This window comes from Globicephala melas, chromosome 16 (assembly GCF_963455315.2).
Source record: "Globicephala melas chromosome 16, mGloMel1.2, whole genome shotgun sequence".
NCBI classification, from domain to species: Eukaryota; Metazoa; Chordata; class Mammalia; order Artiodactyla; family Delphinidae; genus Globicephala; species Globicephala melas.
Genome location: NC_083329.1, coordinates 30,274,971 through 30,302,302, shown reverse-complemented (window position 1 = coordinate 30,302,302; position 27,332 = coordinate 30,274,971). Strand labels below are relative to the sequence as shown.

At 47.5% G+C, this 27,332-nt stretch overlaps 1 protein-coding gene across 3 annotated transcripts in view; it reads right to left on the bottom strand.

The window, feature by feature from the left end:
- The window catches only part of SLIT1 (slit guidance ligand 1), a 207,181-nt gene that overhangs the window by 121,874 nt on the left and 57,975 nt on the right, over positions 1-27,332 (bottom strand). For all 3 annotated transcript variants that reach the window (XM_060286113.1, XM_030865222.2, XM_060286114.1), the window contains exons 3-4: positions 26,881-26,952; positions 20,627-20,698 (exon numbers count right to left, since the gene is read on the bottom strand). In XM_060286113.1, the coding sequence (XP_060142096.1) occupies positions 20,627-20,698; positions 26,881-26,952 (144 nt within the window). The remainder of the gene's footprint in view (positions 1-20,626; positions 20,699-26,880; positions 26,953-27,332) is intronic.

The window sequence follows — 27,332 nt, the reverse complement described above, 5'->3', positions numbered from 1 at the left end:
ACACGGGTTCGTGCCCCGGTCCGGGAGGACCCCACATGCCGCGGAGCGGCTGGGCCCGTGAGCCATGGCCGCTGAGCCTGCGCGTCCGGAGCCTGTGCTCCGCAACGGGAGAGGCCACAACAGTGAGAGGCCCGCATACCACAAAAAACAAACAAACAAACCAGGAACTCTCTAGTGAATTCTCATGTGTTGCAAAGGTTGCTTCTGTGAGATAACTCTTGCCTACGTGCTAGGGAAAGGGGATGACCTTTTTTTAAATTCATTCAAGTCCTGCTCATTTAAAAAAATTCCTTCTGACTGAAACCACAAGGCAACTTCTGCAACATCAAGTAAGTGAATTTTGAAGAAATTGTTCTTCTTCTCCAGCCTTTTTGCTTTAGCTCTTGGGACTCTGTGCTGTCTCCCGTCCCCAAGAGGACAGGAAGGGAGGAAGGGTGTGACTCCTATTTGAAAGATGGCGTATTGGGGTACAGGAGACTCAAGGCCACAGCATCACCAAGGGGTGATGTCACAGCTGGGGCCCGGAAGCAGCCATGCACACAGAGCTGGGCCATCTTTTTGGCCCATCCTGTGCCAGGAGCAGAGGCAGGAGCCCAGAGCACAGGTTAGAGGGGGCAGAGGGCGCCTGGTCCAGAGGAGCAAGCCTCTCTCCAAACCACGGACACAGGAAAAAGAGGGGAGCAACAAAACCGCGCTAGTCAGAAGATGCTATGGCCAAGAATATAGCGAAGCAGGAGGGCCGTGGGCTACCTGAGGTGCTGGTGAAGGTGGGGGACAGGACCTCAGGCATCACAGATCTGACCTCCTGAGGCTGGACGCGCACAGAGTCAGGCAGAGCAGCTCCAGTGAGCAGGAGGGCAGGGGGCTGGGCTCAAGCATCCCTGCGTCAGTCCCCACCCTCCCTCCAGCCCTGCCCCACCTGGCGCCAGCGCCTCTGTGGGAGTTCCCGGAGCCCACGTCCTTCCCTTCCTAGCACTCACCACTGTCTCGTCACTGTTTAGAGTGCTGAGCTGACTGCCCTCTGTGACACAGTTAGGTCCTGCACCATCGGCCACCTGACGTTTTGGACAAGGCTCTAACTCATGTTGACTCCCATCCCCCGCAGGATCTACCAGCTCGGGAAAGTAGAGCCCATATCCTTTTTCTCTCACCGCTGCACCCCACAGAAACTGGAATGAGGCAGGCACAGAAATATTTGCTGAGTGTGTTACAAATGAACGATTCAAGATCTGAGCCAAGAAAAGCCAGAGGCTGACAGTCAGCCTGAGGCACGCCCTGTGCCCTCGGACTCGCAGGCATGAACTTCATGAATGGCACCCATTCAGCACAGCAAAGCATGTTGTCCAAGCAACTCACTCAAGATTCTGGTCCCCATCTCATCCCTCGAGTGCGTGCCTATGTCTTCATCTGATGGGAACCCGTCAGCACTTAACATGTGGTTCCGAAACACTGAGGCCCAGTGGCCACGCACCGTATCACCCCATCAGCCTCTCCCTGGGGGAGGTGGAAGGGACCTCTCGAGTCCATCCTCCTTCCTCGAAGGGAAGCCCCTTAAAGAGCAGTGGACCCGAAGAGCCAGGACAACAGGACAGCCCCCACTAAATAGAGCTGACACCAGCAGAGACGCAGACACTGCCAAGTCTGCCTCTGCACTGCCAGCGCTTCACCCCGCCACGGAGGTCCATAATCGTCCCCACTTACAGGTGAGGAGACAGGCTCAGGGGCTTACGCCGCGGGGCCACCGTCCTGTGGCTGCAAGTGGCCACCGCAGAACTTGACAGTGAAACTGAGCGGGGCCCTGTGGGGCTCCCAGGCACAGAGGCCCTTTTGTCCCCCGTTTCTTGGAGGCAAAACTCCAGCCTCCATGAGCTTGCCTGAGTTCCAAAGGGCGGATGTGAACACTTGCTAATCAAGGGAGGAACAGCCGAGAAACCACCTGAGGCCATATTAAAGGGAGCAGAGATGCTCCTCGAGATTAGGAGACCACTGAGGCTAAGGGGGGCAAGCCCTGCTCACACCCTGATCTTGTCAGAGACCCCACCTTTGAACCCCTGTTATAAAGCCCCTCAACAAATCCTCAAAACTATGTTGGGACACATAGTTTTTCGAGGGAGAAGCCCACTGTGCCCCCCTTTACCTGGCAAAGTAACGAAGCTCTCCCTTTCTACTTCACCCAAAACTCTGTCTCCGAGATTTGGTTCGGCACCGGTGTACAGAGAGCCTGAGCTTTCGGTAACAACCCCAAAGCCCCCTCTCACAACCCCAGTGCCCTGGGCTTAAACATAGGATTCCCTGAGGAGGTGGAGACTGAGAAGCAGAGAGCCCATGGCACACTGGAATCAGCAGCGGGGAGGGGTTGGGGGTGAGGTTGATGCCTCAGGAACTGGAGCAACAGTGAGGATGCCCCGGTGGCAGTGGCTTCTTGCTGGGCAGCAGTGAGGCCTTGGGAGGCAAAGGCCCCAAACCTGAAACCTGAGCAGAGGTAAGTCCAGGTGGGATGCAATTAGTACCTTAGCTCAGGAGGGCCTCCAGCCTCTCGGCAGCTCTCGCTGGGCGCTGTGCTCCAGGCCTCACACTGACAGGCTCTCTCCCCACGGCAGCTGCTTGTGCAAGCAGGGGGAGGGCTGCAGAAGCGCAGTTAAACACCACTCATGTGTCCAGCCTCCTGTTTCTGAAAATGGCAATGAGGGGGACCAGGTTGGGGGGGCAGGTCTTCAGCTAAAACTGTTTCCCTTAGGCATCACTAGACACAATCCTGTTTTGCCTGCCCTTAAGAAAAACAACCGTGAGCTGACACATCATGCCCTGGGGAGAGGCAAGAAGCGATGGTGGCTGCTGGCAAGGCCCTCCAAACACCTGGGTGGGCTCCTGAATTTCTGGGGTTCTTTGGGTGATCACGGAATTTAATATTGGAAGGGGACTCTAGGGCTGGCTAGCCTCACGTGTCACCATCTGCACTTGGCATTGGTGGTAAAGAATGTAGACACACCAATAAAACAATATTCTGAATAAAAAACCCTTCTCCCTAAATGGAAACGAGAACCATTTTCACCAGGCCTTTTTACAGAGCTCTGGCGGGCATGATTTGTTCACCCTGAAGGGCTGCAAAAACTTTGAAAAGAACAGAAAGGAGTGATGCTTCCATGTTAACAAAGCCCCAATTTGAGAGCATGAAAGATCTAGAGGCACATTCTTGCGGTATAAGAGGCAACACAGCATCCTCGGGGCATGATGTGACACACGGGGGGGGGGGGGCAATGGCTACATCATTAGGAGGCGTCTCACCCCTTCCCTTCTGGGTGTGAGCTGATACTCACAATAGGGAATCAGAACAGATTGAACAGGGCCAAGTCCTCCCTGTTAGAGTCAAAACAGATGACTATCAATACCTACACCTTAACAAAGCCGGATGCTCTCAGAGTTAAATGAGCTGTGAATACCAGCATCGTTCTAGCCTGGACCAAGTGGATGTTCAGCGAAGTCAAATAAGAGACAAAGGAACCTTTTCGCTGATTAAGCTCCAGTCCCTTGGTCAGCACTAAAAACAGCTGCGTTTTTATTTCTTTAAAAGTAATGTTTTCCTTCTCCTGAATAATAAAGGGAATTCCTCACAGCACCTGTCCATCAAGAAACAGTAGGTGTTAACGGATGCACTTTGGAGAGAGGCACTGTCTTCATGACTCATTTCTTTCTTGTTGGAAAGAGAATTTCCAGAATCTCAGACATAATTTTCAGAATGTCAACGACATTTGGTTGCCCAATTATCTTTGTTTGAAACAAACAAAAAAATCAAACTACAAATCATCAAAAAACACCTTTGGAAAATTTTGCTCTAATATATTCTAAGTATAGAATGAGGATAAGATGCTGGTTGATGGGTAATGGAAATGTAACTGTTTTCTTTTGTTCCCTGCATTTCCTACTGTTAAAAAGACTACAATTTGTCTATCAAGATAAATACAGGCTTAATATTTCTTGCTGGTTTACCATGTGCAAATGTGGACCAAAATCCCAGCAGGCCCTGTCACTGGCATCATTTTATTTTATCCCTGCTCAACAATCTTGGATAGGTCTTTATTATGCCCTCTTTCCAGATGAGAAAACCGAGTCTAAGCAAGATTAAGCGACTTGCCCAGGTCAACTAGGTAGTAAGCAGCAGAGCTGTTGGATTCCAGAGTCCAAACTCTTAACTTCCGTGTTATGCCTAATCCCCAACTCCCAGTTATTTTGGCAGCAGCAGAGAATACGTAGAAAATCCGAACGTTAAGTGCCCCATGGCTTCCCCAAGTCAGGGCCTCAGGGACACCTGCACCTTCAGAAATGCACAACCGGCACCTGCATGCACCTTCTAACACCAACAGATGGCGCTTATCAGCAAGGGACGCACTCCTGCAGGGAGCCCAGGGGACAGAGCCATTTGCAGTCTGTAGTCAATGTTCAAATAACCAGTTGTCCATAGCCTTCCCTTAGGGACAACTGAGGTCTCATGCCACCTCCAGCTGGCTGTGAAAGATGTTATTAAAAATCATCGAGAAATGAGTGCCACCCTTTGCTCACACAGTTTACTGCAAGGACCTGCCAAAAATGATTTCTTGTTCTCTGTTTCCTACCAACGGAGCTGATAACTTGTAGGAAACTGGTTTGTTTTTTCTAGTTGCCTTTAGAAGAATAAGACATTCAGATAACCAGGTGAAGTGACCACATTTCAATATATCTGACACAGAAGCATGGGGAAGTTTATGTTTGAACACTGTAATTGCCATATGTGCGTTTGCCCCTGTGAAATGCAACTGTTCATGTCTATTAGTTGTGTTTTTTTTCACATTCCCTTTTTTTTTTTTCATTTCACGAGCAGTGGGAGGGAAAAGGCCAGGCTACCCACCAGCCGTCAGATTCTCATAGCTTACACCCACCTCCCACTTGTAAAATCAGTGACCACACAAGCACCCGTCAACACTCCAGACAAGCCCTAGACCATATCTCACTGATCCGATACTTCCCATGCCTGACCAATCATGGCAGGCTTGTAATAAGTTGGGTGGATGAATCCATCCATCCATCCAGAGAGGAAGCCAGGCCCGCCAAGCTGGGAAGGAGGGGTGCCTCTCAGCCAGGCAGCAAGGCGAGAGGCCGTCTCCAGAACTCCCACGTCCCTCAGGAGGGACACTCACCATGGGAAACTGCAACGACTCAGGAGTCTAAGACTGGCTGCTGCTCTGCAAACATCGACCAGGAATCACCCTAAGGATTCTCGCCTGCAGCAGACGCCTAGTAGAGGCTCCCAGTGTGTCCCCACCTGACATTGCACCCTTTAATAATGCTCTAGACCCATCCCTGGGAACAGATATGCCTCCTTTCTCTTCTTTACTAAATGATTCCTAAAGATTATGAAGAGGAGAGCTGGTCACACACACACAAATAGATAAAAAGTCATTTTGGTGTTTTGTTCTGTTTTCCAAGAAAAGAGTATTGACGTGGTCAAAAATGGTTGGTCTGTGACAGAAAACTAAAATCACCACCCATGAGCCACTGTTCTGGACTCCGGGATGCCCTGGTTGTTTGGGGAACCTCATGGAAACCATATAAGTCCAGATACAAACTGCTAAATGGCTTCCTCCAAAAGGCCCCAGGTAATAAACACTGTCTCCTTTGAGAACTGACATGTCCAAAGGATTCTCTGAGAAATGGCGGGCAGATTTCCTGCTGGAATGGTGAGTTGGCCTCTGTGTGCTTACGGGGCATCAGGCCCTTCGCTCCCTCTGGTCGGCTGGGGACTCTCAAGAGTCAGCCTGGGTGCAAAACCTCTCACAAGTGAGGGCCCCAGGGTACCAACCACGGGTCTCAGCACTGGGCACACCATCCCTCCGCTACGCATGCAGCAGGTGGCAGTGATGGAAACCTTCTCTATGCTCGCTCCTGGCACTCAGCCTGGGGCTCTGGCTTCTGCAGAGAACAGCTCTCCTCTTCCTCTCCATCCTTTCCAGGGCCCTGCGGGGCAACAGAACCCCAGTGTGGCTTTTTCCCCTTCCAGCCATCCCTTATCCCTGGGAGCGGGAACATCTCTGGCGGTGGCTTTGGAGAGGTGATGGAGTGGCCGCTGTCTCCCTGCCAAGGGGAATGTCACGCCACCAGAATTTATGTGCCAGCTTTCCTTGTACCAGCTTTTCCCAGGTTACCTCCCCACCCATTACTACCCCATTAGTTGCCATGTGTTTTCCCCTAACTGTCACCAGCCCACACTGCCTCTTTGTTACCCCTCAGCTCTGGGGCCAGCCCCTTCCCAAGCAAGGGGTTGAGCTTAAACTCCACATTGTGAAATATTTCCTCCCTCTCTCTTGTCCCTCTTCGCCGGCCTCCCCTGGGCCCCAGAGCCTTTAGTAAAACAAACCCGCCAAAAGGCATTCTCTGCTCTGTTTGCACAGCACGAGTGGGCCCCCAAGTTGCCTGGCGCCCCTCATCTTCCACCAACACACTTCCCCTCCTTATTAGTATTCAGTCAATACCTTCCTTTCCTGACCCTTCCCTGCTTGGCCTCTGAAATCTGCCGACAGAAGGGCCTTTGTTGAAGGAGCAGAGGGGTGCAAACACCAGGGCTCTCAAGACACCGTGTGGACTCCAAAGGGGAAATGAGTCGTTGCTCAATGGGGGCCCGGAGACAGCGGTTCCTCTGAGCACCTCCAGAACCAGACTCTTCCTGAGGACAAACCTTCCGTGTCTTTTTACAGATCCGACACCATTTCCAGAGCTATTCGTTGATTTTTATTGTTCCAAAATTGATTCCAAAATGTGGACCAGAATCTGGGGTCTGGTAAATACTTTGTTACACAATTCGCGGAAGCACTTAGGTATGAAGCATGGCTTCCAACACTGGGGCTTAGGTGAGGGGCCTCCCAGGCTCCCACCGTCTGCCAGTTTCATGTGTCTGCAAGCAGATGAACGGTCCCAAACACCATTTGGACCGGGCCTGTCCCCTGCTTACAAGTCCTGTTTGTGTCCCTGGTTAGACCACTCTGCATCTAAAAGCACCCCAAGGCCGCCAAAACCAGGCTCCCCCAGCATCTCGGGCATGCGATCCCGGCAGATGTGGAGTCAGCCCCTCCTTGAACTCTTCCAGGGATGAAGCACCGGGCAGAGCAGCCCACCCCTCAGCAGCCCACTCTTCAGGAAGCCTGCCTGATACAGAACAAAGTCCACTTCCTCTTATCTTCTGCCCGCTTCTGGAAGTCATGCTTCTGGAACAAATCGGTCCCTTGTCCTCATGACAGCCCTTCACATAGATTTTTAAATTACTCTCAGAGTTCCTCTGTATTTGTTTTCACCACACCAAACAGCCCAGGCCCCTGGACTCCATCTCACACGAAACAGTTTCCAGACAGCTCCTGAGGTTAGCCACCCTCCTCCAGAACATGTTTCATGTTCTCCCCGCAGCCTCCCACAATAAAACACAAATAAATAAAATACATAATTTTACACAATAAAACACAAATCCTAGTACTGAACACTGTTCTCTGGATGTGCTCAAATCAGCAGAGACTAGAACAGGCCTATCCCCTCCCCTGGAGAGGACACTTTGCCTCTATTACTTTAACCTAAGACTGCATTCACTCTTTTAGCCACCTTACTCCTGAGTCATCCTCAACTTGAAGTCACAGGCTCTTTTCATAACAAGTGCTGCTAAACCAGGTCCCCTCGCCCCTCTTCAACGCTTTCACAGTCAGCATTTCATTTCACCTCACTGATTGCCACCTAGCTCATGGAGATCTTTTTCAGTCTTACTTCTATCATCGTGAGTATAACGGCTATCCCTTTGCAGCTTTGTGCCACTTGCAAATCTGTTGAGCATCCCTTCTGTATGCTCATCCAATTCATTAATAAGAATGATAGAGCAGAGTCCAGAGAAACTAATGACTTGTCTAAGGTGTCAAAGCCAGATAGGGACAGAACCAGATCTAGAACACAAGCACCCTGGCTCCCAGTCCAGTACTCATTTCTATCACACTCTGCCAAAAAGTCTCCAGGACCCCTCAGATGGCTCTCTCTCCAGCCATCTATCATACCTACCTCCTTATTGGTCCATCCCAAGAGGCCCTGACTATAGACAGGAAAGTATGGTCAGGGCTGGATTCCTGGGAGGAAGATGGGGAAACTGCCTCCTGGCTGAAGGATCCTACTTCGTTAAATCATACCAGCTTCTTGCAGCTATAGCTCTGTGCTTCTCCAGGGAAGCCTCTGGAGTAGCCCACCCAATAGATCAGGCCAAGCAGAGCTGGAAGCGGCAAGGAGATCTAGAGGTATTCCTTCACAAGAATGCCTGGGATAAATGGAATAGAACAAGGGGGACCACAGAGATTCTGGGGATAGATCTGAACCTTGAAAGAATCTGTACAATGGGCAGTCACTTACAGATAGCTTCAGCCCTCTTACAAACAATTCTCACAGATCTGTCCTAGAAACATGAATGCTCCCTTGAAGAATCTGCCAAAGATAATGGCCAGTTAAAGGGCTGACCCTTGGCCCACATCCTTGCTCTAAGTATAACTCTAGAGAGCATACCAAGATCACTGGGCAAACGTGTCAGGAAAACAGGTCAAGATCACTACAAGGATTCCTAATGATCCGAACTGCTCACCAACAAGACTAGCTGTCTTGTGAAGTAGTGAACTCCCCATCACCAATGTGCTTAAGTGAAGGCTGGAGTATATTACTTTCATCCCACTTGAATCCAAAGCTCTAAGCTCCCATACCCTCTTTTCTGCCGTGACAGGTCCCTTGTGATTCCAAATAAAAAGCCATCACTGGGCCCAAATAGCCAAAACAATTTTGAAAAAGAAGAGCAAAGTTGGAGGACTCACACTTCCTGATTTCAAAACATATTTAAAAGAGACAGTAATCAAAACACTGTGGTACTAGCATAAAGACAGACAAAAAGACCAATGGAATAGAATAGAAGGCCAGGAATAAACCCTTTCCTATGTGGTCAAATGATCTTTGACAAGGGTGCCAAGATCATCCAAAGGTGAAAGGACAGTCTCTTCAACAACTGGTGTTCAGAAAACTGGATATCCACATGCAAAAGAATGAAGGTGGGCTCTCATCTCACACCATATTTTAAAATTAGCTCAAAATAGATCGAAGACCTAAACGTAAGACCCAAAACTATAAAACTCCTAGAAGAAAATATATGGGAAAGGTTTCATGAGATTGGACTTGGCAATGATTTCTTGGGTATGACATAGGCAACAAAAGCACAGACAACAAAAGCAAAAATAGACAAATGGGACTACACCAAATTTTAAAACTTCTCAGCATCAAAGGACACAATCAGTAGAATGAAAAGGCAAACTGTGGAATGGGAGAAAATATTTGCAAATCATGTATCTGATAAAGAGTTAATGCCCAGAATGTTTAAAGAACTACACTCAATAACCAAAAAAAAAAAAAAAAATCAAATAACCTGATTTAAAAATGGACAAAGAACCTGCCGAAAAACTTTGGGCATTTTTCCAAAGATGATATACAAATGGTCAACAAGCATTTGAAAAGATGCCCAACATCACTAATCATCAGAACACAATCAAAATCGCAATGACATGTTACCTCACACCCATTAGGATGACTACTATCAAAAAACCAGAAAATAGCAAGTGTTGGTGAAATGGTGCAACCACTGTGGAAAAGAGTATGATGATTCCTCACAAAATTACAACTAGAACGACTATATGATCCAGTAATCCCACTTCTGGTGATATATCCAAAATTGTACACTTACAAATGGTTAAAATGATAAGTATTAGGTTATGCATATTTTACCACAATTAAAAAAAAAGTTATAGAGGAAAAAAAAAAAGAAGGTATTAAAGAGGGAACAGTCAGTTTTGCCAGGGGTGGGAGGAACTGAGGAACTGTGACAGGGAGGTAACATTTCAAACAAGCTAAGGGAGAGATGTGGTCCCATCTGTCCCTCCTGCTCAGGTGCGGACAGTGGGAGGAAGGGGAGGAGAATCCTCTGTGGCCCCCTGGCTATCACTCATTCCAGACTCCTCATTCTAGAAGACAGAGCCCGTCTACACCTCCTTCCAGGCCGAGATCCACACAACACTCTGTAATTGTGGGGTCCCTGCTCATGGGGCAACTGCACCCTCTCCATCTACCTGTGTCTCCCACACCCTTCAACACCTGACTTTAAATCTACCTTCCCAGAAGACTCCTGAGCAATCTCTTTCTTCTTCCTGTTTCTCTATTTTCTAAAATTTTCTATAACGAAAGGCAGTACAGCATGCTGGGTAAGAGCATGCCGTGCATTCAAAGCCTAGTTCTGCCGACAACTAGCTATGTGATCCATTTACTCAACCCCTCCATGCCTCAATTCTCCCAACTGTAAAATGGGGATAACAATGGCCTAGGACTGTAACAATTAAAATGAGAAAATGCATGGAAATTGTTCAGCACATAAGTGCTTAACAGTTGTATTAAACTCTCTTTTTAAAAAATACTGGAATGATCGCTCAAGCATTTTTAAATGCCTTATTTAACTTAAAAAAAAAGAAACCTCTTATCTTTCTTTGCTTTTCTCTATTTTCCAAATGTTCAATATCACAGCAAAATTATTTATGTAATGTTTGAGATGGTTTTTAAAAATCCTCACTCCCCTAGAAGTTATTCACAGCAGCCCCCTCCTGATCCCCGCTCTGTTCAGAATCTTCTCCATGCTTATGAATTGTTTATTCCGTAACGATTTTATCAGGCTGTAGGAGAGAACTGGCGGCTTTTCATTCCTTTGAGCCCTTGTAAAAGGTCCCCAGCAGGACACGATCCCCTGCGGATGACCCATCCACAGCTCTTGCCCCCAGCCCTCCCCCAGGCCCTGGTTTCCAACTGGCTGTCCTTATTTGTGAAGGCTCACAAAAGTGTGGTTGTGAGGCAGTGGGGGGCAGAGCCACGGCCGGGGCTGTGCTCAGGACATCCATCCATGCTGGGCAAAGTCAGCCACTCTGGCACATGGTCCGTCAATCTCAGGCTGGCTGCCCTCTTCCGCGGAGGCTCCTGGGCCGACCCAGTAGGACGCGTGCATCTTCACTAGAGCTTTGACAGCAGGCACAGATTTAATGATCGGAAAGCACTTTGAGAGCCCAGAGTGCTCCATAATTGCCCACTCATAATCCCCAAATCGCTCTCTGCACGGCAGCAAGAGGTGAAGCGTCTGCCCTGGGGAGGGCTTTGTTCCTGTGGCTCTCACACCAGAACCAAGTTGGGCAGAGACAGACAGGGGCTCTGCCCGAAGAGGGGTCCCCACCTAAGACTCAGCAAGCATGCTGGGGAGCAAGGCTTCTCAAAGTGTGAACCAGATGGGGCTTGACAATGCTGCATATCCTTGGGCCCTTCCACACCTGTTAACTCAGGGTCTCTGAAGATAGTGCCTGGGGATCTGCATTTTAAAATCCTCTAAGTAACTCCCACACTAATTTGAGTACTGATGGTTTAGAGGTAGGTGCATGGGTCTGGGGTCAGGGGGACCTGAGTTCAAGTCTCAGCTCTGATCCTTATTGCCTGAGGCCTCAGCAAGTCTGACACTAGACCTACAAGATCTAGGTATTTCCTAAAAATAAAATTTTCAAGACTTTCACAGTCATATCAATTTGGCAACACCCTACATGTCCCCTGGGGGCTTTATAGTGAGCACAAGTGGATTAAAGGGGCTGAAAGTAACTCCACAGAGAAACTTGTTTGACCTCAAACTTCCCCAAACCTTCTAACCAAGGAAGCTTCTTTCTATCATTAATGCCAGAAACACCTCACAGACTTAATACCTCACAGACAAAACTCCTGAAATTCCTTTCTTGGAAAAGGGAAGTCCAGGGAGTGAGGGATGGCATCTTAAGGCAGTTGTGGCAGGAAGAAGCCCCATTCCTCACACTTGGGGTCCTCGACGGGTGGCAAGGACGGTTCAGTTCCACAGATCTGTTGCCTGGAGTGGACGTGTCACAAAAGCAAGGTCGCCTTCCTGCTTCGGGTAATTTCCCTCAGAGGCAAGACAGATCCATTTTTAACAGCTGTTCATTTCAGCAGAGAATGCCCCCTGCCTCTGATGGGGGCTGGGGACCAGGATGGGACGGGAGGCTTTGTTCTTCTGACCAGTGCTGACAGTTTAATTAAACCCAGCTCGAGACAAGGTCGGTGGGGTCAGGCATTCTTCAACAGGGCTCCAGCAGAATATCACACCCCCCGCCTCTCTAGCCACCGAGGCCGGTAATGAATTATCCTGGTCCTTACAGCAGGAATATAAATAAGGGAGAATCAATGCCCTCGGCTGCCCTTAATCACCCACCCCCACCCCTTCCAGGCCCAGCAGAGACACAAAAGGTCAATCTTGTCAGGGCACATATTGGTTTCAAGGCTAAAAAGAAACCCAGAGGAACTGGGTTTCCAGAAGCGGCTTCTGGACTAGGGAAGGGAATGCAACCAGCAAGAGGCGGGATTGCAAGGCAGCAGGAGAGACTCCTCCCCAAATCTGGGAGGACAGTGCACAGGCAGCTGACGCTCATGGTGCTCCCCACCCAAATGTGGGTGAAGCCTCGGTTTTGCTGCTATAAGAGAAGAAGGCAGGTTCAAGTTTGTCCCTCTAACCCTAGCCACAACCCCTATGTGCATCTGCAAAACAACATCTCCACACCCTCTCATGGGTGGCTATCAGGTGATGAAGCTGATCTTCAACCCAGGTCACCTGCCACCGGGATATAACCACCCCAGGCAGGAGATACAGGTCCAGCCAGGCAATCATTTCCCCCACACACACTCCAAACTGTTGGTAGGTCAGAGGATACAGACTGCTTTCAAAGAGCACTAGTGATAAACCCTCACCTCCTGCAGACACAGCGCCACACCTAGCCGTCTTACACAGCTGTCACGTGTTCTCAGCACCGACCACAGTGCCTGGCTCATAGGAGGCCCTCTGTAAATGTTGGGTGAGTGGGTGCGTGGGTGGATGGGCAGGCAGATATGGAAGGTGAGAGGGGAGTTGGATGTGGTGAGGGGAGGAGAAGGGAGGGTGGGTGAGGCATGGGGGGGTAGATGGGTGTATGGTAGGTTTATGGGTATGTTGGTAGATGCCTAAGTGGGGGGTGAATGAGTGGGCTTGGTGGGCAAATGAGTAAAAGACTGGAGGGGCAGGCAGATGGATAGGTGGGTAGGAGGGTGTTAGATGGGAGGACCAGTGGCAGGAGATGGAGGATGGACGGATGGGCGGATTAACTGATGGGTTGGTAGATGGGTAAATGGGAGCACAGATGAGAGGGAGGCTGGCTGGGTGGTGGGTAGATGATAGGTAGATGAGTGTAGGAGGTGGGCAGAGGGTGGACGGCTGGGAGGGGGTGGATGATATGGAAGGATGAGCTTTAGCATCAGACAGACCAGAGTTCAAATTTGCCTCAACCCCTTGAGCAGGTCACAAATCCTCTGAGCTTGAATTTCTTCATCTGTAAAAGGGAAAATTCACTGATTTCCTGAGCATCTACTATGTGCTACCGAGCTTACACCTGACCTGAGAGGGAGTTACACCTCTCTTGAATCCCCACGAAAGGCTGTGAGGCAGACATTATTATCTTTATCTGATAGAAGAACAAACGAGGTTCAAGGAAGTGGCCCAACATCATTTATCTAGTGTTCACTTTAACTCAGACAACAGAGGTTTTCCAGTGCATATAAAAACTGTGAGGTCTCCTACCATAAAAATATTATACTCTTTTTATCCAACACCTGGGAAATATAAAAAAGAAAAAGCCACCCAGAGATAACCCCTGTTGGCATTTTGTAGTCATTTTCCTGTGCATGCTTTAGAGTGATTTGTTTAGTGACCATATTGTCAAAACAATTTTGCATCCTGGCTTTGGTACCACAAACATTTATCTGTGTTACTTTGTCTTTCATAAAGGCCGTTTTTGATGATGATATAAATTTTCCATCAAGTGTATGTACCAACATTTACTTAACCATTCCCCCAAGGTGGGGCATTTCAGTTGTTCTATATAGTTTTCAATAGTCCATATTTCAACATTCTGAGTTATGCTGCAATGAACATGTTTGTGGTCATATTTTATTGACTTTAGGGTCAATCCCCAAACGTGAGATTTCTAGGTCAAGGTTTAAGCCCATTTTCAGACTTCTTATGGTCCCTTGAAGGCCTGGTGTCTAACTCCAACCCGATTACCAAACTGCTCTGTGGTCCAGGACAAATCGCCTCTCTGGGCCGCACGTCCCTAATGTGGAAAGAAATGGACTAACCCAACACGTGGAGAAACATTGGTGAGGAATAACCAGCAAGAGGATTTCAACTGCCGAAGCTACACAGGCAAAATCAGTTGAAACGTGGGCCACACCACCTGATGTGCTTTGTGGCCACACCTTACCCTGCACATGTGGTCTCCCTCAAACTTGTTTTCATGCTGATTTAACATACGGCCTCTGGTGGAAAAAAAAAAAAAAAAATCCATGATTTGCTCCAGGTGCAAAGTATTAGTAACAGATCCCTCAAAGCAGAAGAAAGGTCAACAGATGAGAGGCCAGAAACACCAAGCCCTGCATTGTCTCTTACCCTCCTCCTGAGGGTAGGCCCCGGAGTGTGACTACACCAGGAGGTCCCATAGCCACCAGCACAGCTCCTTGGCCCAGAAGTGAACTCCTGACCAAGCATGGGCCAACCAGCATCCTTCCCCAGAAATCTGGGCTGGGACTGGAAACTCGAGGAGATCTGAGCTCCAAGGTCACAGGAAGTAGGAGGGGAGTAAGCACGGTGGCCAACCAAAGTCATGGTGGAACTGAGATGCTGCTGGTAAACCCAAGACACTGGTTTGTGGGGAGGAGTGGGACAACAAGGTAGACAATCAGAAAGAACTAGAAACATCTCTCACACCCTTAGTCCCAGCTGTGCCTCACTTCCTGTCATGGGAGCCCGTGAGGCTGCTGCTTGTGCCTTTATACTACCCCACCCACCCCAACTCACCAGCCTGCAGGAGTCCTGTTTCTGGAACCAGGAGTGCCTGAGTGCTCCTCAGCCAGACCACTGGGAGAGTTACGAGAGATGTTTTGGAATGCCAGATGCTCAGGTCGATGGATTGGCGGGGGAGGAAGGTAAAGAATATTAGTGGGGCTTCCCTGGTGGCGCAGTGGTTGAGAGTCTGCCTGCTGATGCAGGGGACACGGGTTTGTGCCCTGGTCTGGGAAGATCCCACATGCCGCAGAGCAGCTAGGCCCGTGAGCCATAGCCACTGAGCCTGCGCATCCGGAGCCTGTGCTCCGCAACGGGAGAGGCCACAACAGTGAGAGGCCCGCGTACCACAAAAAAAAAAAAAGAATATTAGCAAATAAGTCTTTAAGCACTTGCTCCTGTACCCTTCCCTATAACCATCACCAAGGTGAAAAATTCAGGGCCCAGACCACAGGGACAAACAACCAGATCAATAAAAAGGTTTATTTAATCATTTCCCCCCAGAATGTGCCCTTTTTGAGATGACCTGAACTGGAGAGGCATCAGGAAGTACTGCCTCTGGTCATGAATTCAAGTTCTAGGCTGCTATAAGCAGGGCATGCTGCACAGGAGTCCTCCCCAAAGTCCCATCAGCTTGCACTCCTATGCTTAGAGGTGGGCTTAAGAAATAACAAGAGGAAACAAAAAGACAACCTATGGACTGGGAGAAAATATTTGCAAACGATGCTACTGAAAGAGATTAATTTCCAAAATATACAAACAGTTCATACAGCTTAATATCAAAAAAACAAAACACCCGATCAAAAAATGGGCAGAAGACCTAAATAGACATTTCTCCAAAGAAGACATACAGATGGCCAACAGGCACATGAAAAGATGCTCAATATTGCTAATATTAGAGAAATGCAAATCAAAACTACAATGAAGTATCACTTCACACCAGTTAGAACAGCCGTCATTAAAAAGTCTACAAATAATAAATGCTGGAGAGGGTGTGGAGAAAAAGGAACCTTCCTACACTGTTGGTGGGAATATAAATTGGTGCAGTCACTATGGAGAACAGTATGGAGGTTCCTTAAAAAACTAAAAATAGAGCTACCATATGATCCAGCAATCCCACTCCGTGGCATATATCCAGAGAAAGCTCTAATTCCAAAAGATGCATGCACCCCAATGTTCATAGCAGCACTATTTACAATAGCCAAGACATGGAAGCAACCTAAATGTCCATCAACAGAGGAATGGATAAAGATGTGGTATACACACACACACACACACACACACACACACACACACACACACACACACACAATGGAATATTACTCAGCCATAAAAAGAATGAAATAATGCCATTTGCAACAACATGGATGGACCTAGAGATTATCATATTAACTGAAGTCAGACAAAGAAAGACAAATATCCTATCATATCACTTACATGTGGAATCTAAAAAAAATGATATAAATGAACTTATTTACAAAACAGAAACAGACTCACAGACAAATAGAGAACAAACTTACGGTTACCAAAGGGGAGAGCAAGGGGTAGGAGGAGAGATAAACAAGGATTTGGGGATTAACATATGCACACTACTATATATAAAATAGATAAACAACAGGACCTTCTATATTCAATATCCTGTGATAAACCATAATGGAAAAGAACATGAAAAAGAATGTGTGTGTATATATATAGATATACATATAGACATAGATACAGATATAGATGGATGGATATAGATAGATGGATAACTGAATCGCTTTGCTATACAGTAGAAATTAACACATTGTAAATCAACTATATTGATACTTCAATTTTCTTTAATCGTTAAATAAAAAAAAAAAGAGGAGAGCTAAAGAAAATAGTCTCCCTATACCCAGACCCAGCTATGCTCCTGGATAAGGAAAGGCTTAGAGTTAGGGGCCAGATGCCTGGGAAGAAAAGGCAATAAGTGTTAGAGAAAGATTCTGGCTATAGAGCCTAGAAATACTCCTTTGCCCTTGGAGCCAAAGGGCAACCAAGCCTTCCATCGGGGGCCGGGGGGTCCTTCCTCTAGAAGTCCCTCTGATGACTGCCGACTGGCCCTGTCCCCAAGGCAGCCAGCCCTGGGCCACCGGGGTGAAAACATCCAACGTTTCTGGAGGCTACTGCCTGCCCTGGATCCCAGCCCCGTAGGGTGCCAGGAGTAGGAGTCAGGCAGACTCCTGTCCCCTTCAATCGCTCTTCTACTCCTTGAATAGAGCTCCTTGTGCCAGCCTTTGGCTGTAGAATCTGGGTATTTAAAATTCATTAAAGCGCAGAAGTCCTTTTCTCCAGGACTCCTCTTAAAATATAAAGCCATGAAGAGCACTGGGCAGGGTGTCCAAAAGGGCTTCATTACTGGCCCTGTGGAGGTCGTTTCACCTCTCCAACCTTGACGTTTGTCAGCAGTAAAACCAGAGACACTGTCTGCCCTGCAGGGTCACAGGAGTCAGACAAGACAGCGTGCACAGGAGGACCAGCTCCACCGCAGGGCCCTTCACTCACCCACACGTCAGGGACACAAGGAACGTCTGCTGCAGGCTGTCCTGGATACTGTACGTGCTCAATCTCAGTTCAGCCTCAGGAGAGCCTAACAGTGCACAGGTAAGAAAAACTCCACCTGAGTTACACCATGAAAAACCCAGGACTATATGACACTTGACTTCCTACTCCCCTGCGCTACCTCCCATTCCACTAGGGATCCTGGTTCCCCAGACACCGGCCAAGAAGGCAGCCACACTGGCCACACGGTATCACCACTCTCAGGAGGGGGCCCAGGGACATGCAGGGAGTTGATGCCCCTGATGAAAGGTAGACTCAAGTGCTGGAGGGAGAGAGAGAGACCCCTGCAGAGTTGTCCTCTCCCCTTCAGCCCTACGAGCTGGTGGAGGTTATGGCGAAAGATGCTGGCCCCTCAAACTGTGAATAGAGCTGGAGGTGACTGCAAGCAAAAGCCGGGAGGTTTGTGGATTTAGATTCACACGATAGGGTCTTGGATATTTTTAAATAAATGAGGGATAGATGGAAACAACCTATGTGTCCATCAGCAGAAGAATGGATAAAGAAGATGTGAAATATATATATATATAATATATTATATATATTATATATTTATGTATAATATATATTTATATATTGTATATAATATATATTATATAAAACTATATTATATAAATATATATATAAAATATACAGTGGAATATAATTCAGCCATGAGAAAGAAGGAAATCCTGCCATTTGTGATAACATGGGTGGACCCTGAAGGTTTATGTTAAGTGAAATAAGCCAAAGACAAATACTGCATGGTATCACTTATATGAGGAATCTAAAAAAAGTCAAACTCATAGAAACAGACAGCAGAAAAGTGGTTGCCAGAGGCTGTGGGATGGGGAAATAGAGAGGTTGGTAACAGAGTATAATCTAACATATAACATGATGACTATTGTTGATAACACATTCTTAACACAATTGAAATTTGCTAAGAGAGTAGAACTTAAATGTGCTCAAAAAAAAGAAGATAAATATGCGAGGTGATGGATATGTTAGTGAACGTGGCAGGGGATCCTTTCACAATGTGTATGTATATCAAATCATCAGTGTACACTTTAAGTATATTTCAATTTTATTTGTCAATTATACCTTAGTAAAGCTGAAATTTAAAAACAAATTTAAAATTTTTTTAAAATAAAATAAATGAAGGAGGATCAAAGCAGTGCCCAGAGCTTAACAGCAACTAGGCACATGTTCCAAACCCTGGACGGTGAAGGGCATCAATGTGCTGAAGGGAAGGGAACCCAAGCAGGCAAGTAATGCTGGGAGAGTGGGGGCCAAAGCTTGAAAGGCTAAGGGGGCTTAAGAGAAGGAAAAAGAAAAGTACAGAAGGAGATCAAGAGAAAAAATGTTCAGGATGAATTTTTGCAGAGAGGCAGAGCTGTGATAACTGCTGCAAGAGCCAGCTCCGAGAAAAGACAGGGCGGAGAAAACAGGAGCTGCTGGGGTCAAGTCAGGACAAAGCCAGCTGCCAGCACGGGACCAGTAACAGCATGGACCTTGTGGACCAGCCCTGGCCCACAGGTTAAAGGGATGTTAGGGTGGCTGCACCTGCTAGGAAGGGTCTTGTGCCTTCAGCAATCAAGGAAGAAAAGTAAGGCACTCACTGTGTGTGCCTGGCACCAAAGGACCAGCCTACCAGTTGTAGGAGGACTGACAGTATGAGCCCAAGGGTAGCAAAGACCAGCAGAAGGGATCATCACTGAGGGATCATCTCCATTTCTAGGGAGAGGCCTCCAGGCCAGGAGGAGGAAACAGGAAGAGACTGGAGAGACCATTTGGACAAACTGAAAATTAGAGCTCCGCCCTAAGGACAAAAACTGGGAGGCAGGATCAATGAGAAATTCTGGAGCTGCCTGCAGACCACTGGGCTTATCAAGAGGTGGCAATCATGACAGAGGTGGAAGGAACTAGCCATGTTTAATCAGAGGGGAGGAGATCAAGCTCCAGACCCCACAGGCACGCCTCTCAGCACTCAGGTAGCCCCATGGTGCTGACTCCCACCCAGCCCCCACCCTTCAGTCCTACCTGCACCACCCACTGCACCTCCGGACTCACCTGCACCTCCACCTAGGAGGTGTCCTATACTCTTCTTTAGGGGAGAACCGGCAGCCTCAGCATCTCACACCGTGCTTTGCTGGGCATGCAGAAGGTCCCAACCAATGTTTTTTCAGGTTGTTAATGACGACTAAACCTCCCAACTCAAAATTCAAAAACCTGACAGCCCTTCAAAAATTGAACAAGAGTACTGTACATGGTTGTTCTAGGTACTTACAGAAAGCAAAGCTAGAGAAATCATAAATTATTAGAAAGTAGATTTAGGGCTCAAAGTTAAGAAAATGTTTCTTTTATGCAGATCTGTCCAACAATGGAATTGGTTCCCCAAGGAGGTGGTGAACTCCCCATCACGAGAAGTAGCCAAGCAAAGATTAAAAGACCATACATACGCTAAGGAGCTGCAGAAGAGAGTCCTCAGATAATCTCTAAGGTCCTGTCCTGCCCAAGATCCCACAAAATGAAATGTACCGGAGAACAATTACAGACATATCTCGTAAATCATGGAGCAGCAGAATTGGCCACTACCTTTTAAACTTGAAAGAAGTACATTTACAGCAAATACAAGTATGACTTTATGCCACGGTTAATAAGCTCACAGACCTCATTACTGTGAGTTGAAAACAGAAACAGATCCAAGAAGGGCTTATGTGAATGAATATTCCACCCAAGGCAGCCAAAGGCAGCGAGAGATGCATGAGTACGGTCCTCCCCATAAAGTCTGCCATCATGGCTGACAAGCTTGCCCACCCCGAGGACATTCCCATACCACACTGTCAGGGGCAGCACACAGAATTGGATAGACTGCCAATTTTGTCAAGTGCTTGCCAGGAAGAAAGGCCCCGCAAAGCACCTTCCTACAGTAAGCCGGCCTTTGATGCCCTGAACGATGCCTGCCAGGTGAGGAGCACAGGTGTCATGGTCATGGAGAGTCCAGGGCCCACTGACCACACACTGCCCCCTCAACCGGGTGAGAGATAAGACCACAGAGAGAGCTTTCTTCCATGAAGCGTCACTCACAGCCTCGAGAGAGCCTGGTTATTCTGGAACAGCAGTTCTGGTAATGCGTACAGCTGGTTCCGGTTGAGTCGTCTAAAAAAGAGAAGAGAGGAGGAGTTGGAGCTGGCCGGGGAATCCAAGGGACTTTTCAGAAAGCACTGGATTCAGAGTCAGAGGGCCCAGGGCTCAAATCCTAACATGTCACTGTATAACCCCAGAGAATCCCCTTCTCGGAGCCTCCGTTTCTTCATCTATATAAAGTGGGAATTCCGCCATCCTTGGGGAGGACAAGAATAGAACATCTCTGAAAGCCCCTCAACCAAGGACCTGACATGTAGTGGGCAGTCAGTAAACAGAGCCTCTTTCCTTCTGTTACGCCCTCCCACACCCATCATCATCATCACTTTACATTTGCAAGGCCCCGTGTAATTAATCAGGCACTGATTCAAATATTAGCTCAGTTTGTGAGCTGGACACCTGACTACCCTTGAAAAGTGAGACACACCCTAATGGGATAGGACTGGCCACAGGGTTCTGATTCTTTATTGCTTTCATCCACATTTGGCTCAGTGGTGACTCAACTTTTTTATTGTCTGCTTTAGGTCTTTTTTCAGAATGAAAATACCTTTATTGATTTTTTTATTTATGAAAATGCATGCTTAATATTTTTAAAAGCCTCAAATAATAGAAGAAAAAGCATTCGGCCACCTGCATTTTCCTCACACAACAATTTGTGGATGTCTTTCCATGCCAAACAACAGAGGATGACACTTTTAATCATTTTATTTTTAGTATGTCCATCATTTTTTTTAATTTTTAAAAATTTTTTATTGGAGTATAATTGCTTTACAATGTTGTTTAGTTTCTGCGGTACAATGAAGTGAATCAGCTATATGTATACCTATATCTCCTCCCTCTTGGACCTCACTGCCCCCCACATCCCACCCCTCTAGGTCGTCACAGAGCACTGAGCTGAGTTCCCTGTGCTATACCACAGGTTCCCACTAGCTATCTATTTTACACCAGATGGTGTATTTATGTCAAACCTAATCTCCCAATTCATGCCACCCTCCCAATTCCTCTATTGGTGGACAGACAACTATTCAGTATTATAGACACAGGCAGGAGTGAGAAGTCTGGTTCTGGAATGTGGCCTGAAAAGACAACGTAGAAAGGACTCAGACTTGTCCCAGGAAGGCAGTGAAGTTTAACCAGACTCATCTTGTCACCTTAGGCAACCAATTCTCTGACACTGAAGTGTAGCACTCCAGCCCAACTGGGGTGGGGGGCAGTGACACCTATAAAGTATGGAACCTTGGTAATCACACTGTGTCTATGGACCACCTGCAGGGACATCACCAGGGAGGTGGTAAGAGCTGCACTATCCCAGGCTACCCCAGAGCTGTTGACTCAGGATCTGCATCTCAACCAGGTCCCCAAGTGATCTGGGTGCACGTCAAGGCTGCAGAAAATGCAGCCCCTGCCCTCCAGTCTACCGTATACATTTTTTTTTATTTTATTTTTGGCTGTGTTGGGTCTTCATTGCTGTGCGCGGGCTTCTCATTGTGGTGGCTTCTCTTGTTGTGGAACATGGGCTCTAAGCACGCAGGCTTCAGTAGTTGTGACACATGGGCTCAGTAGTTGTGGCTTGTGGGCTCTAGAACGTAGGCTCAGTAGTTGTGGTGCACGGGCTTAGCTGCTCCGCGGCATGTGGGATCTTCCCGGACCAGGGCTCGAAACCGTGTCCCCTGCATTGGCAGGCAGATTCTTAACCACTGTGCCGCCAGGGAAGCCCCTCTGGTCCACTCTTGTGTCACAGAGCCCACCACAGTGTCTGGCACATAGTAGGCGTGCAACACATTTATTTGCCAAATGAATACATGACATTAGCTGAGCTCAGCTAGAGGCACAAGAGAGGTTTGGGTAAAGCTTTGGGGGGTCTAAGAAGATGTCCCCACATACGGGGGCTGTCAGAGGGCTATCTTTTTTTTTTAAATAAGCTGATCTTTAGATATGTAACCAATTTTCTTTCTTTTTTAAAATATTTTATTTATTTATTTATTTGCTTACTTATTTTGGCTGTGCCAGGTCTTAATTGCAGCATGCGGGATCTTTAGTTGCAGCATTCAGACTCCTCAGCTGTGGCATGCAAACTCTTAGTTGCGGCATGCATGCGGGATCTAGTTCCCCGACCAGGGATTGAACCTAGGCCACCTGCATTGGGAGCGTGGAGTCTTACCCACTGGGCCACCAGGGAAGTCACCATCAGAGGGCTATCTTTGATGAGAAGGTGAGGTTTTGAAAGTAAAACTGGCAAAGTAGATTGGGAGCAGATCCTGTCTGGCCTTGAGGGCCAGGCTAAGGGGTCTGAATTTTTTAAAAAACTTTATTCTATAAATTTATTTATGGCTACGTTGGGTCTTCACTGCTGTGCACAGGCTTTCTCTAGTTGTGGTGAATGGGGGCTACTCTTTGCTGTAGTGTGTGGGCTTCTCATCGCGGTGGCTTCTCTTGTTGTGGAGCACAGGCTCTAGGCACACGGGCTTCAGTAGTTGTGGCACACAGGCTCAGTAGTTGTGGCACACGGGCTTAGCTGCTCCGCGGCATGTGGGATCTTCCTGGACCGGGCTCGAATTCGTGTCCCCTGCACTGGCAGGCGGATTCTTAACCACTGTGCCACCAGGGAAGCCCTACCGTACACTTTGAATTTCTCACAACCATCTCCTTTAACAGTTCTAGAGGATGATAAACCAACTGGAAAAAAGCTTTCTTTTGCTGGGAGGAAGGAAGAAATATAATTCGATGTAGCCAGTAGTAACTGGTCTGTGGTTACCTCCTAGGAGGTCACTTTTCATCTGATATGTGAGAAAGGTACCATTTTCTAACACGGTACAATTAGGGTTGCAATTTTAGACAAGCTGTGAGAAGTTTACTCTAAAGGGCAGGCTCCTAGGGAAACACATCACTGCCTCGGAAAAAAAGGGACCACCAATGTAATCTTAAAGCAACAGGAGTAGACATCAGATCGCTCCAAGTTCCTTAACCTCGTCTAATAAATTAATCCTGTATTTACACTGCCTGGAAATCACTGGGTTTTGTTTTGTTTTGTTTTCCCCCAAGACCTTCTCATTTTTCTGGCTTTAATTTCTGAAAAACACTTAAGAGGAAAAGGCTAGTTTAAATAGCTAGTTTAAAGTAGAAAATCAAAGGAGGGACCCAGTGTGGTGAGGGACCTTCAGGAAGCTAAGAATAACAACAATAGTAGTGAGTCCCAACTAGCCTTACCTTACTCTGTGCCAGGCACCAGAATAAACGCGTTATAGGCATTACCTCACCATCAGAGGGAAAGCAGAATGAAAAGGTGCGTTTCTCTCTCTTGAGTACAAAGCATCACGGTCATGCACATACCCTCCCGTCTCCTCCCAGAAACAACCCCAGGGGGACGGTTTGACCACCACCATCTCACCACGTGGCTGGGCTCTCAGTTCTCAGAATATGTTTGTAGACTTCGTTGAGCTGTCTCTTTGATAGCTGAGGGGACTGGGATGCCCAGAGATGAGTGGCTCACCCAAGTCACCACCGAGTGGGAGAGGTGGGTTCTGAAGCCTGCCTTTCCCCATCTCCCACCTCGGCAGCCTCCACGTTACACGGTCACCCTCAGCCGGCCCAGGGTGACCGAGCGCCCCACCCCACAACATCAGACAACCGATGCCTGTGACCCACCAATCCTCACGGCCGGCAGCACCGCACACTTCTGCTTCTGCTCTCGAGTCTGTAACTGCGCACAAGAACCAATCATGTCTGTTCCCAAGCTGTTTATGCCAGAGGTACTTATAATTATATAATTGAACTGACAATTACCTAAATGAACAAAATATCAATACTAGCATGAAAAGAGAGAGTCATCTCTACAAAAACTGGTTGAATGCCTTGGTAAGAGTCAATAAAAGGAAAGTTGTTAATTAAAGAGTTGTGGAATTAAGTAAAAGACTGGGCGGCAGGGGGCGAGCAGGGGAGTCATAAAAGAAATTCAGAATTCTCCTGCCAGATTGCTTCCAAGGGCCTTCCAAGAATCTCATTCCACCTTAAAGAAACCAAAACCAAAAATCGTAAGCAGGGTATATGTGTGTGGTTTAGGCGAGGAAAATAATACAGAACTCCAATCAGCATCTCACACTAAAAAGTAAGACCTTGGCCAAAAAAAAAAATAAACAAAAACGGGGGCGGGGAGGGTCAGTAAATGCACATTATATATTTTAACATAAAATGAAATGTTTAGAGTATGTATGGGTTTTATGACTCCCCACTTTATCCAACTTTTATGATTAACTGATCCACCATTGGTCTCTGACAAGTCAGAGGAGAGGGCCATCCACAGCCAGCACTGGACGTCCCCAGGGACAGAGCAATCACACACCCCAGTAACTGCCCACCACGCAGTTGCTGGTGACCCACCCCGGAAGAAAGGAACTGGAAAAGGACAGAAGGGACAAAGTCTGCAGTGACACATTATGACTCAAAAAGAAGCACCATGCCCAGCCTTGGGTGGCAGCAGCAGATGTGACATGGGCCACCAGTCATGTCTAGACTCCTTCCCACCTTTCCTCCTTCCCCAGGGCATGGCAGCCCCGGAGCTGGAGCCGGAATGGGTTAGGACCAAATCATCCCCTCATAACCAGGTCATGAACGCATATTTTGTTCTGAGCATTTTAAAGAAAACTAACACAGGATGAATTATCTGTTCTAGCTTTGGGCTCCTTACGGCTCCATTTTAGGCCTGGATGAGGAAAAGTTCAACTTGGTTTTTCTCCAGGCAGCAGGAAGGCAACCATATTCTTTCCAGTTATTTAATACCTTATTTATTTAATACCTTATTTTCTTTGAAGTAAAAGAGAAAAGTAAGGTATTAGGTTACAGCCATTAAGAGCTCGGGCTCTGGAGGCAAAATGATCCGGGTTCTAACCCCTGTTTCTGCACTTAACCATTTAATAATCATCTCATAAAGCAAGTGCCTTAACTTCTGTGCACCTCCGCTTCTCTGTGGTATCTGTAAGATACCACTGACCACAGTGTTGTTTTAAGGATTAAATGAGATATTAGAGGACAAAGCACTTATCTTGGTGCCTGGCATAGAGTAAGGCAATCAATAATAGCTATAATTATCATCATAAACTCATTGGAAAAAAATCCACAAAAAAAGAAAAGCCTAAAGAATAAAGTTAACTGTTATCCCACCACTCCAGGTGATGAGAGCTAATAGTCTCATTTATTTTCTTCCTCCTGTATTCTGTACATATACAAGTTGATTTTATTTACACAAATGTAAATGTGTAAATAAAATCCTGCCTTTCATTTATTAAAATCCTGCCTAGTATAAATGTACTTCCTGCCTTTTCCACTTAATGTGATATTGTAGACATATTCCTATGGCCTTAATAGTTCTTCAGAAATGTGATTTTATATCTTATATCTCCACCAGAATGGGTGTTTCCAATTTTTTTGTTGTAGTTAAACAATGTGCAATGAAGATCCTGATATATAAATTTTTAGCCATGTCTCTGATTATTTCCTTAAAATCAAATGGACTTTCTGGTTCAAAAGGCAGGAACTTTAGAACTCTTGACACCTACAGCCAAACCAAAGCAGAAAAATGAGGCCGGTGACCACGATGAATGTGAGTGGCCATCACCTACCTCACCCATACTGCCTTCTTTTTTTTTTTCATTATTGCCAATCTGAAATCTGGTAAAAACTGATCAAGACCTATTTTAAAACTCAAAAGCCCCCTAAGGAACAAATGATGCAAATCAGAAAACAACACCTTCAGTTCTGTGTTGTGGCCTCAAGCACCCAAGACACTGCTCCTAAGGGCTTCCCTGCGGTTGGTCCCCCCGGCACACTAGTGCTTCCTTTAAAGCCTCACAAATCAATAACAGTGGTTTTGCCTGGAGTATAAGATCATAGGAATAAATTTCACTTCCTCTGTACTGTGTGGATTTTGTGCCATGATGCGTTCTCAGGGAAAAACAACAAGGATAGCCTGTGTTTAGAATATGCAGTGAGGACACCTCCAGCTGTCTCTGCCATCATCTCACGATGACGCTGCGACCCCTTCCACGGCTACAGCTGCCCCTGGCCCCCATTAGCAGGCAGGAGGCAGGCTGGGCGTGCAGTCCTGTCCCTGAGCACCCCCTCCTGCCACCAGGCTCAGCCTCTCGAGTCCACGCGGCGCCAGTCCCCACCGCCCTCCTGAGCCTGTGCCCACAGATACTCACAGCCGCTCCAGTTCCTTCATGTCGTCGAAAGCCCCGCGTTCCACCACTCCAATCTGGTTCTCCATCAGCTGCCTGGGGAAGGAAAGAGACAAGAAACAGCTCCGGGACGGTGGACGAGGACTCCTAGAGACAGCTGGCACAAGGGAGTGAAACAGGAGCAATGCCCGCGACGCACACAATCCGAGCCCTGGCCTGAGCCAACAAAACTTCCTCACAGCTTTGCAAGTTCCCGACACAGGCTCTTCAACACACCCAGCTCCAGCAGCCAGATGTGCTTCCGGCCCTACCCATGCTAACCCTCTGAAGCTGCCTGCATGGCAGAAGGCCACAGGCCACCAGAGCACCAGGCCATCGCTCCAAAGGCATGCTCGGGGAAGCCCGCACCCAGGCAGTGGGGGCTGGCTCTGTGCTGCTGGCGCATGTGCCCTTCTCCGGCCCAGAGCGTGCATGTC